The 12,503-nt window shown below is 38.9% G+C and overlaps 1 protein-coding gene across 4 annotated transcripts in view; it reads left to right on the top strand.

Moving 5' to 3' along the window:
• The window catches only part of GTF2H1 (general transcription factor IIH subunit 1), a 30,805-nt gene extending 20,871 nt beyond the window's left edge, over positions 1-9,934 (top strand). For all 4 annotated transcript variants that reach the window (XM_048486924.1, XM_048486922.1, XM_048486921.1 and 1 more), the window contains exons 12-15: positions 601-691; positions 3,182-3,297; positions 5,503-5,595; positions 7,471-9,934. In XM_048486924.1, the coding sequence (XP_048342881.1) occupies positions 601-691; positions 3,182-3,297; positions 5,503-5,595; positions 7,471-7,557 (387 nt within the window). In that variant the 3' untranslated portion in view covers positions 7,558-9,934. The remainder of the gene's footprint in view (positions 1-600; positions 692-3,181; positions 3,298-5,502; positions 5,596-7,470) is intronic.
• The last annotated feature ends 2,569 nt before the right edge of the window (positions 9,935-12,503 follow it).

Here is a 12,503-nt window from a genome sequence, read left to right as displayed (position 1 = left end):
TTGCTGCTTTTTTTCTAACTCATCAGAGACCCGTAAAAACAAGCTATAAGTACGGCCTGCGTAGCTTTACTAGGGTGTGTGTATGTTAAAAGAAACCGAGGCATTTCTTTTCTAAGGGTTATTGGTACGTTGCATTCTAGATGAATACAATTCTTTATACAGTAGTTTACTGCTAAATACTGATGTTGCTGAAGACAAAGAGTTTCTTTGGATCAAAGTTTAGGCTGGCATGGCTATGAATCCCAGAATTATTCTACATTTGGAGAAAAACAGTGGTTCATTTGTGTTCCTAGAGTGCTGGAAAGCTGCTCATCCCTAATGCAAACTCTGTTAAGCAACTCTATTCCATCTTGCTCTCAAATCTTCTGTTTTTAGCTGCTACTGAGTCAAGTTCGAAGGCTTATACTCGAGTCAATAAGTTTCCCAGTTCTTTGTAATAAAATTAGGTGCCTCGGCTTATATTCGGGTCGGCTTATACTCGAGTATATACGGTAGTAGAAAAATAATATATCTGGCATGTATGTTCTGATTCCTTACAACTGAGTTTACATCTTCATAGTAGTTCCTGTTTGTTGTCAGTAAATTCTTTTAATTTTCAAGGTTCTGTCAAGTGGTGCTGCTAGTAATACTATCTCAGCCCTGTCACCTGGAGGAGCACTTATGCAGGGTGGAACACAGCAAGCCATAAACCGTAAGCACTTGGAGTCATGCTCATTTATCTATGCAAAAGTGTAATCTACTCCATGTAAACAATGTAGGCTCTCTGTACTGAGTTGAATAGAAATTAGGTTGTTTAATTGACCAGTTCATCTCTTGGCAGTGTTCTTTTCTACTGAATGTACTAAGGCAATGGGATAGTTTGCTGAAAAACTTTCTCTTCTAAACTTTGGCATATGATGCCAATTAACAGACCCTGGCTGTTAATTGAACAAATTAGGCCTTAAACGTTTCTTTTTTTCCATTTCAGCAATATTTTTTCTATTTCATCCTTGAAAAAATAATGTAGGGATAAAATAGCTTCATTCTCAAAGCTAAATCTTAAAAGTATGCAGAATGAAGAGAACCCTCATTTGCAACAGTTATTTCTAAGGGAAAATTAATTCTAAGCTCAGACATACTTATACCATACATTCATAGAAGAAGAATTAAATGGTTTTGATTGTCTTGTGAGTTTCTTGTAATTGGGCCTATATAAAATAGCCACACACAAATTACTACAGCCTCTCTCATTAGTAGCATGAAATTATCTAGTGTTTTTTAAAATTGTGTTTAATCTTTTAATCTTAAAGTAGTATAAGAAAGGTACATGTTTTCTGTTTATGATTTCACTGGCAATTGCAGGTATATTTTGTATTACTATGATTCTTTTATGATTGTTTCAAAAGTGATTATATTGCTTTTAAATGGAAATCTTAAAGGTAATATGAATGATATTTGGCTGGAATACAAGATTACCACTTGTGGAATAAACTTCTGACTACTCTGCATTTAGAAGATTGATAACCTGTAAAGATGGTTATAGGAGAGAATAATATCTCAATACAGCCCTGTAGTTTAGTGGTTAATGTTTTGCTTTGAAAGAGGCAAAGGAGATTCTTAATTTCCTTGTGCCCGTTTTAAAAGGAATCCTTCGCTCAGGAGTGGATAAAATTCGGTTACAGTACAGTCCTCCATGTTCCTGTGCCACCTCAGATGTTTTGGAAGTACTTCCATAGCAAAATATACTTGTGCTTTGTATGTATATATCTTTTTAAAACAAATTCCATGAAACTGTCTCATACTGAATCGGGCCATTGGTCCATCAGGATCAGTACTGTCTAAGACTGGCAGCACGACTCCAAGGTCTCAGGCAAATGGCTTGCACATCACTTGCCACCTGATTATTTTAGCTGGAGTTGCTGAGGATTGAACCTGGGGCCTTGTGCATGCCCAGCAGATACTCGGCTGCTGAGCCCCAGCCCCTCCCCTAAATTAATCCCTTGCGGTGTTTTTATTATCTTTTGCAAGCTACCTTAGGTAGATTCCCTGGGAAGGTTGCAAAGACATTTTCAAAATAAATAACGGGTTATACAATTCTACTTGTTATACTTCATTTTCATGGGCAAGGAAATTGTGAGTTGGAAGAATAAGGACTCTTCTCCCAGCTGTGTTCTGTAGTATTCTAGTTACATGAGGGAGTGTACAAACATTTTATAGCCTCTGGAAGATTCCTTATTAGTCAGAGTATCAGAATTTTTTATTCTCTAATGTATTTCTGTACCAGTTTTTTCCCCATAGTTCTCACTTTAAAACCAAAACAGTACAGTTCTTCAACTAATAAAGCAAGGTCCCCAAAGTAATGGCTGCAGGTGCTATAACCACCCCAATGCTTTCCTGGCACCATTTTCAAAAGTGAACTGGGAAATTACAAGGCATGGCTTGTTATTGGTTGCCTTCAGATAACTGCTGGAATAGTTCATTCCATTCCCACTTTAGTATCTCTTACCCAATCTCTTTCTCCCTCCCTTGAGCTTTCCTTCATTCCTTTGTATGAAACTGTATCAAACTTGTATGAAATCTTTTGCAAAGCAAGGAATGGGGTTCTGAGGTTTGGCCGCACCTTCTGCAGAAGCTGCTTTCAGGTGGCACTCACTGCCCCCTCTAAGAATTTAAGTGCCTGCAGGTTCAAAAAGGTTAGCGAACCCTGCTTTAAATCTACATACATATTGGCCTATTATCAATCGTTTCTTTGTTGCGTTGACTTTACCAGATGGAGAAATTTGGCATTAAATCAAAGAATCACTTAAGCAGAGAAGTGCATTGAGGTGTATACCATTATTGTCCCGCCTCACCATTTTCTGAAATAGAAGCAACAACCTTGAAATGTTTGTGTTTAATTTATGCAGTCACCAGGAAGGGAGTAGGGATCATCTGCCTTCTTTCTCATGCTTCCAAAAGCACAGGATCTTCCATTTCCAACCTTGGTATTGCAATTTATTCTTTCATGGTTCTAAGATGTTCTGTATTGAGCCTTCAGTCTTGGCCTTGTGCCCACTGATGAGGGACTCTTTTATGTTACAGGTATCTCGTACACATACTTTTCTATATCTACTGGCAGATATTAGTATGCATTCATAAGCTGAGATAATTTATTAAATATGCTTCTGTGTGTATGTAACTTCTGTGGGTTTTTGAACCGCAGAGATGGTGCCAAATGATGTTCAGTGTGAGTTAAAACACTTGTACGTGGCAGTGGGGGAGCTGTTGAGACACTTCTGGTCCTGCTTTCCTGTCAATACGCCATTCCTAGAAGAGAAGGTAAGGAGGATTAATAATATGCCTTTGATTATTGTAATAGCTGCTTCAGTAATCTGTTCTGCAGTGAAATGTGCTTGAATATGACATCTCTGAGCTATTTATTTAACATCTTCAATCTTCTTTGTTATGAATGGTATACTACATGTAGATGTTCTTTTGGTGAATAAAAAGTGATTTATAAAAGTAAGGGGTCTTGTGAAGATCTCATGAAGTAAGGGGAAACCCACCAGTGTTGCAGGTTTTCTCTTGCGCTCTCCCATCACTACTGCTGCTTCCTTCCCCCAGCTGGCTACTGCCTGCTTGCCCTATACCCTCATATCCTCCTTCTCCACTGGCATTCTTCTCTTGCCTCTGCTTGCCCACCACCACCACCAGCTTTCTTCCATTGTCTTCTCCTTCAGTGCTTATTGAGATTTTAAAAATTCCCTTGCTCCTGGGCTCCTTTGTGCATGACTCAGTTCTTTTGTGCCTGGCCAGGCCCACTTGTGTGATAAGAAACCCTCAGCGAGAGGCACCTTGTTTTCCCCATCGTCCTGTCTCCACACTACCCATTTTTTCCCATGTCTTCACAACCCCCTTTTCTTTGCCTTTCCGTCTTGCCTTCTCACCAATCAACCTGCCTACCTTTTAACTGCACTCCATCTGCAGCTCTATTTATTATGGATTTATTTCCTTTATACCCTGCCTTTTCTCCCCACTAGGGGTCTAAAGCAGCTTACATCATTCTCCTCTCCTCCATTTTATTCTCACAACAAACTTGTGAGGTAAGTTAGGCTCAAAATATGTAGCTGGTCCAACAGCCGTCCATGACAGAGTGATGATTTGAAGCTGGGTCTTCTAGATCCTAGTCTGAAACTCTAAGCTCTGTACTTCACTGACTCTCACGAGTGGCTGCCGTTGAACAGTAGTAAGCAGTCTGCCTGGATAAGTCACAGCAGTTGCAAGTTGTCCAGTGGCTGCTGCCAGGTTTGGCCCAGATGACTCTTCTCTTAAAGGCCAAAACATCCTTGGAAAGACCCTTCTCTCTTCCCCTACCAAAAAAACAGGTCTTGAAGGCTAACAGCACTGTTGCCTGAGGGCGTTGGGTTTGTTTTTTTTAATTTATATAGGTGCTCCTTTCATTGTTTGGAAAAAAATTTAAACATTTAAAAATTCAGATTTTTTGCAAACCTCAGGCATTTTTCAGGTTTGAAGAAAAATCTGTCTTGCCTGTTCATGGCTCCAGTCTCTAGGTTTAAATATCCACAGATTAGGCCATTTTGAGAATTAGATACATTGAAGATGTATAGCTGTTTATAGAGGGACAGTGAAGAGGAGTTTTGCTATTGAAATGATTTCAGACCAGCTGACACATGCTTGTAGTTCAGTGAATTTTCAGAATAGGTGATAATTCTGGTACCAGTCTTTAAGATTGCATAGTTCTTTTTTTTAAAAGGTGTAATTTTATTTTATTCAATAGCTTATTGTAAAATAGCACACCCAGTTGAAGTCTTGGTTGCCATGGTGCCTTCTGATACATTTCTTAGCACCCACTTGCTTCCCGAGACTTGGAGCTGAAATCCAAAGGATTTTTAATGGATCTTACGGAGGGAAACAGGGTGAATTAGATTATTCCAAACCAGCACTGTTCTGAGCTTATTTTTGCAGATGCTTCACAGCCATGTACCCTTGGTTTGGCAGTAGTCATAGATTTTCTTACATCAGTGAGCTTGGGGGTCTGCTCCTGAGGCTAGACCAGGAGCCTTCATTCCCCTTTCTTTGGAGAACTTGCACCAAGGTGGTAGAGGAAAGGCATAGCTAGAAGCATTTCAGAAGAGCCCATGAGACATCACCTTTGTGTCTGTGGGGGCACCAGTTTGGAAGCAGTTTGTCGTAAGGAAGACATGTGATTGGGACCCTCCTAGTATTTTGTGATTCACTCTGCCCTGTTGCAGCCTTTGTCCCCTGCCTTTGCCCAAAATTCCATTTGTCTCAACAAGTTTGGTGACCTCAGTGCAGAATTTTACTTCCGAGCCTGCATATTGCATTTAATTGGGAACACTTACATAGATTTAGAGAGCTTTTAATATTTTTGTCAGTGAGTAGAAACTAGATGTAGTGAGTTTACAATTCAAACAGAAGTGTCAATTGTCACAGAAATTACAGAAACAATTAATTTCAAATTTCTATTTACAATAATATAACTTCAATGTGTGTGTTTTTTAGGTTGTGAAAATGAGGAGCAATTTGGAAAGATTTCAAGTTACAAAACTTTGCCCATTCCAAGAAAAAATTCGAAGGCAGTATTTAAGCACAAATGTAAGGGGACAAAATCACTTCTGAGATTATTATGTATTTACTATTGATAGACTTGTGCCATTGTCAAGTATAAACAGCGGTAGCCATTTACCATTCATGATATGTGTACTTACTGTATCTAATTGTTCCTATCCCAGAAATGTAAACTATAAAAATGATAACATACTGTGGTATTTATAAAAAACTAAAATTGTCATTTATATTGTTCTCTCTAACAGTGGCAACTCTAGTTGGCTCCCTTGCTTAAACAAAATGAATGTCGTTAACAAATATAGGTGCATTTAATTGGCGACTTGGCCCCTCTAGTACTGTGTTAAGTTGCCAAGGTACATGGTCTTTAGAAGCTCTTCTTTTAACCAACAATTCATCCTTAATACCATACCATGTAAAATTATACTATTTACCATATTTAAAAGTATAAGTATCTTCAATTTCTTCAAGAAATTGCAAGTATACTTAATAGTGGAGAGAGAGAGATGCATACAGGTGCACTCTATACTACCATACAACATGCATCTTTAATTTTTGTCATCTGCAAAGTAGAAAAAAACAATATAAAGATAGAAAACAAAGTCTGTAGTGACCAGAAGTGTATTATTTAGACAGAATCAATAGAGTAACAGTTATGTAGGACTAATGGCATGTTTGAATATTAAGCTACTAAGACAATAGTACAGAAGGATATAAATAATGTGTGAAAAAACACACAATGTAACCACCTTGAGTATAGTAAAAGTAATAAATTTATTCTAACAATAAAGATGAAAATATCATTCTTCACAAATACTGTAACAGTGCACTAACATATGGAGGGGGAGAAAGGGCATCCTCTCCACCAGCTCCAGGAGAGGTTGGAAGCAGCCTGTGTGAGTTGTGGAAGATGCACTCCCTTCCTTCACATTTTAACTGAGCCAGTGGAGAGGCACAGAGGCAATCCCCAAGCCTACGAGTGCTGGAACAGTGAAGCCATGGGTGGGTGATTGCTGAAACAATTAAGGTTGGGATGGATGAAGAACAAGATAGAAATTGAGGAGTGCACCTGTGGCTGACTGGCGCACTTCTTGGGGAGGGAGTTCATTTATTTTTACCTATAGTTTTTTGAAGGGTGGTTGTCATACATTTGGAGTCATTTTCCTTTCAAGTAAATATGGTACATGGGCTGATGAGGTGGATTTTTGTTGATCCTCCCTCTCATTGCAACCTTCTTTCTCCTTTCATTTACTGTTTCTGAGAGTTTCCTGTCCCCAAAGACTAGAATTTCAAGGGGAATTTGGGGTTGCAGCCAGTGGCGAAGCTACAAGGGGACAGGGTGCACCGGGCGCAGGCCTGGGGCGGGGAAAATTGCCCCAGGCCCCTCCCCCTTTCCCCGTCCCCCTCCGCAGCGCCCCCCGTAGCGTCCCCCTTCCCACACTTACCTTAGTTCCTTTCCTTTTTGAGAACTTTTTCAGGCTGCAAAAGGCCTGTTCGCAGTAAAAACAGCCTGAGGAACTACAGTTCCCAGGAGACCTTGGGGCTCACAAGGGCTCCTGAGAAGTATAGTTCCCATCAGGCCATTTTTACTGAGAACAGGCTTTTTGCAGCCTGAAAAATTTCTGAAAAAGGAAAGGAACTAAGGTAAGTGTGGGAAGGGGGGGGGCCTCTACAGTGGGGGAGGCGGAAAATATAGAATGTGCACTGGGCGCAGTTTGGGCTAGCTACGCCTCTGGTTGCAACTGGAGATTGGGAGGAGAGTGAATCCCATTTAGCTGATGAAATCCGCTCTGTCTCCAAAGATTTTCTACAGATCCAAACTTAGATTGGCAGCAAAAGGTGAAATACTGTCCTCAAGTAGCTATTTTAATGCTAATAATAGCACTTCTATCTTTTTTTTTTCAGCTGGTAAATCACATAGAAGAGATGCTGCAAACAGCCTACAATAAATTCCACACATGGCAGTCCAGGCGTATGCTAAAGAAGACGTGAAGACCCAGTGAGGTCAAAGTATGAGGGAAGAATTTGCAACAGCTGTAGGACCACAACTATCCAATGTGTCGATCTTACAGACATTGCAGGGAAGTTAGCATCATCTGGACTGTTGAAAATGATGCTAACTAAACTTGCACACTTCTGGGAAAGGATCAAAGGTCAAACTTGAAAACTGGGGAGATAAAAGGAACCAAACCAGAAGAGCAAAGTGGCAAATATATATGTTAAAAAGACACTGTTTACTGCAGTTACTCAGGAACTGCTTTTGATTTTTGTAAAGAGCTGCTTTCAGAAATTAAAAAAAACTTTAAAAGGGGTGTATTAATAAATCCAAGATTGTTTCTCTAGTTTTTTAAAGTATGGCACAGGGTAGAACTTAACATTTCTTTCGTCACTGTATCCTGGCATTTTATTAAATTCTGTTTATACTTCTAGGAATAGGTTTAATTTTTTTTAATATAATGGAGAGACTGTTTTGCCTCAAATTGTTAAAGAGAGTTTAATCGCTAATTGATACCTTTTGCCACATTTCCCTACCAATCAACAGCCATTGCACTGAGAGAATTTTGGCATGAAAAGAGGCGAACCTAACTGAAAGGGAGTGGTGTTCTTATGCAGAATTTTTACCAGTCATCAAGTTTTCATGTTTTCTTTGGAGTTCAAGTGTGTGCTACTTCAGTTTTTTAAAGATGAGATTTGTTTGGGGGGTGGAAAAAAAACATTTTAAAGTAGATTTAACAAACTTGCTAATTTTTGTACCATTAAAAAGAGGGGAAAATAATCTTTAAATGTGCTTTTCTCAGCTCTCTCCTGATGACTGTTAGCGCTATATTTGGCGACTAGATAATCATTGAAAAGTGAATTTGAAATAACTTTAGATATATTTACAATCTACATCATATTCTGGTCCAAACATGAAGCATTTCACTCTTACCTAAGATGTACCTGCCATGTATTAAATACTTGTTAAAACAAAGTAAACTTGTTTTATATAGTCCATGGAGTCAGACTCCTTATATTTCATTGTCTTAATGTCTTCCTCGTGAACAGAGTTTATACTAGGACCAAGCAGCTGGCTTAGATAATGTGTGGTGAGACCTGCTGAGATATGTTTAATAAACCAAGATGGATTGAATGGTGTTTCACAGCAGTCATCACATTCATTGGAAAGAAGACACAGTCCTTTTTTATGACTACACTGGTCATAAATATCCATCTTAATCTCCAAACAGAATTGTATTACTGTGTTAACAGTGTACATTTTGAATTGCTACCTGTTTTGAGTGGGTATACACTCTAGCACTGGTCAGTTTGTGAGCCACAACCATTAGAGTGTGTACATATTACATGTTCACACAATGTTTTCTGGTGATTGATACTGTGCAACAGCCAGAAGTCAAAGCAAGCCATTGTATGTATTTATGCTGAAATGCTACGGAGCAGATTTAAGGCATTATTCTTAAGAAACTTGGTGTTTGCCTTTTCAGAGAGGCTGCATGTCTTATGCTGGTAGTAACTAATGATCCTGTTCCAAAACGCACAAACTATTTCTATTAAATTCAGCAAGTTTACAGTGAATTGTGAAAACCTGGAATTAATAATGAATAATAAAACTGATTCTCTTTTGGAAATGTCCTCTTGCTAAAAATGGTTCTTGAAATAGCTTGTTATTTATGTTTTTGGGTAAGTCACTCAAGTAAGAGTCCATTTATTTTGATGTTGTGGCACCAATGGTAGATAGCATACACCCTCTATTGTACAACATCACTGCAACAAAGAGTGTACTTCTGACTGCAAACAAAACTGAAGTGCTTGAAACTGACTTTAAAGCTGTCGTATTTTCTAATTAATCCTGTTGCTATTAAAGCATAAGGATAAGTTTGCACTGACAATTCTGAGCAATAATTTTCTTAAAGGTGGGTTCATACAAAATTTGCCCAGTAAAACAAATACTGGCAGTTTGTTCGGCAAAATATTTTTTTTTCTGTTTTCATCCTGGTTTTTCAAGTGTTAATGAAGTATCAAGCTTCAGAGAGAGTATAGTTGCAGAAGTATCCCCAACCAGAGCTAAGCCCTTTGATATTTTCAGTTATTTGGGTAAGAACCACCATTTTTCCCACCAGAAGATGGCAATAGCAATCTATCATGCAAACTTTTCTTACGTAGCTCTTTATTTTTGCTGTCTGATCTCTGCTGATTTCAGTACTATTTAAGCATGGTCCAAACTGTTGAGTGATCATTAACTGTGAATTGTTTTTCGCTTAACCATACAGTCATGGAATCTGAAATTGAACATGTATTTAATGGAAACTCATAAAAATTGTATCACTGGCACTGATCAAAATTATAGAATAAATCTGAATTCTACAGTCAAGTCTTTTCTGATGCTTTAGGGCATTCATTTTGTTACTTCTCAAACCCAGATATATGTTGGAATTTAAAGATTGATTTGTGTGCTTCTATTTTAGATGTTTCTTTGAATTCTGAGAATGAATTATGTGTAAAAATGTACAATGCTATTGCTACCTGTGGATTATTATTTTTTTAACTTTGCAGTTCTTCAGAGGGGCTCGTTATTCGCTGATGGTTGGGTCATTCCTCCTACTACAGGCAGGGCTAAAGAAATTTCTATTTATCTCCCAGAATGACAGGAGGCTGTCCTTCCTCTTCCCTCCAGTTTTACGGCCTTGTGTCAGACAAGTTGCTGTTTGGAATAGCTCCACCATTCTCCTTGAAAAAAAATGACTAAGGACAAAGCAAATCGTCCTCTACCGCAACTGTGGAGGCCAAGAGAAGAAAGGGAACAAGGAGAAGTCACCTTGTTTTAGAAATCGAAGGGCTCGGTGGCTGCTGTGGTGATGGGCATTCCGCTCATGTTGGAGCAGCCCCCACCCACTGCCCCCATTGTGACAGCTGTATCTCTTCTCAGGAAGTTGCTGGATCAAGTTTTAGTGCATAGACCTTGAAGCTGTAGATTTTCCCTTGAAAATGAATTTGTGCCTGAAAATATCCCATGCAATTCAAGTTGTCTTTCCTGAGGTTGAAGAATATTCAAGAGGCTTGGTAAGGGCAAGGTAAATTCTTGTAAATGCTTGTAAACAGACTCTGAAATCACGTTCACGTTACCTCCAGTATCTGTTTTGCATTGTAAAGGCAAACCAATATTTTGCAAAGAAATCACCCATGGATCAATTATGGGTTTTGAGCAGCTGACTGATCCCAAAAATATTTGGTCAGAGGCACCCTTTTTAGACACAACTTCTCTTGTGGTTGTGTTTAGGTACAAAATATTTTTCATATTTTCCCAGGACTAGGTCAAAGTTATTCATATCCCTATCTGCAGCAAAGACAAAGGAGTGGAAAATCTGATCTGATTGGGGGCCCATAGCATAAATCAAGGATCATACCTGCACTTCTCCTGGCTCCTCATGCAATTTAGTGGCAATTTTGTACCTAGAAAAGTTTCCAGGCAGACCATCCAGCAGGCTGGTTGAAGTAAAAGGCTTCTGATAGGGAAAACTGCATTATTTGTTGCAGTCAGTTCCCCACTCTGTCTCAAGCTTCAAAGAGAAAAACTGCAGACCTTTGCAAACAGCTCTGGAGACACTAGGATTTCAAATTTCTGACTCCATGGTATAAACAAGTTTATTTACAGTTAACACCAGGAACAATTAACAGCTACTCAGAACCTCTCAGTCTGAACTTGCTTAGTCCCAGGTTCCAACAGTTTTTCCCCAGTTCTAGCTAGCCCCACCTATCAACTCAAACTCTTAAAGGCACATCATCACAGCTTGAATCCTGAAAAAAAGTGTTGACAGCTATTTGCTCAATTACCTCCCCCAAGGTAGATTAGACACTGGGTGGTAATTGCCCAGGTTTTTTTTTAATCTACAGAGAGTTTCTTTAGCAAAGATCTAACAATCATCTCCTTAAGGGAGCAAGGGAAACAGCCCTGTGAAAAGACAAATTAATAATCTGTCTCAATGGGTCACATCACTATGTGGCATAAGTTTACCAGCCATGAAAGACAAGGATCCAAGTAGCAGGTTGTTGACTTCACAGCTGTCAACAATCAAAACAATCAAGCGTGAGAGATGATAAATTATCCACACATTCTGTTGAAATACAGCCCCAAACCAGCATGTCTATACAGTTAGTCTGTGAAGTTCCCCCTCCCCACCTACTTCACTGTCATTCATGGCTGAATTACACCGTTACTTTGTGAGGCTGCTTCTGGAGCCATTCCAAATGGTCAGTAAACACCCATCAATTGGTGATTCTTTCAGAATACCCCACTAAATAACAACTAAAGCAATTTTCTCCCCCAACGCTTTCTCCATTAATGTCTTAAACAGCTTCTTGCTCGAGGAGCCAAGCCACTTCAGCATAAGCAAACATTGTTAATAAGCCATTTACTTCATTCCAGATGAAAGAACAGGAGCAAAGCGGTAGCACTACAGGAACAACATCCATTTGTGCCTCTGCAGCGGAGAATTCTTATTCACTACTAACATCAATACTTGCTAAGCATATTTGATTATGTAATATTAACTATGTGATTTGCATACTTTTTAGAACTTAGAGTAGGTTTTTAGACAGCCCAATTCTGTGGTTCAGTGTTCTGGCTCCAGAATTCATAAGTTTATGAGTGGCAGGCTATGTCCTGACCCAGTTTGTGAAAAAGCAAATTTATCTTCAGTGTATCTAATTCTCAATATGGGGTATGGCCCCATCTGTGGATATTTAAAGCAAGAGCTTGCAGTTATGAACAGACAAGATAAATCTTTCTACAAACCTGTAGAAAGGTCCAGGTTTGTAGAAAATTTTGAAATCTTTAAAAAACACACATATACCGTATATACTCATGTATAAGTCGACTTTTTCAGCACATTTTAATGCTGAAAAAGCTCCCCTCGACTTATATGCGGGTCATAAAAAAAAAT

Source organism: Sphaerodactylus townsendi, linkage group LG02 (genome assembly GCF_021028975.2).
Source record: "Sphaerodactylus townsendi isolate TG3544 linkage group LG02, MPM_Stown_v2.3, whole genome shotgun sequence".
Classification (NCBI taxonomy): Eukaryota; Metazoa; Chordata; class Lepidosauria; order Squamata; family Sphaerodactylidae; genus Sphaerodactylus; species Sphaerodactylus townsendi.
The sequence above is the reverse complement of the archived record's forward strand: the minus strand, read 5'-3'. Positions and strand labels throughout refer to the sequence as shown.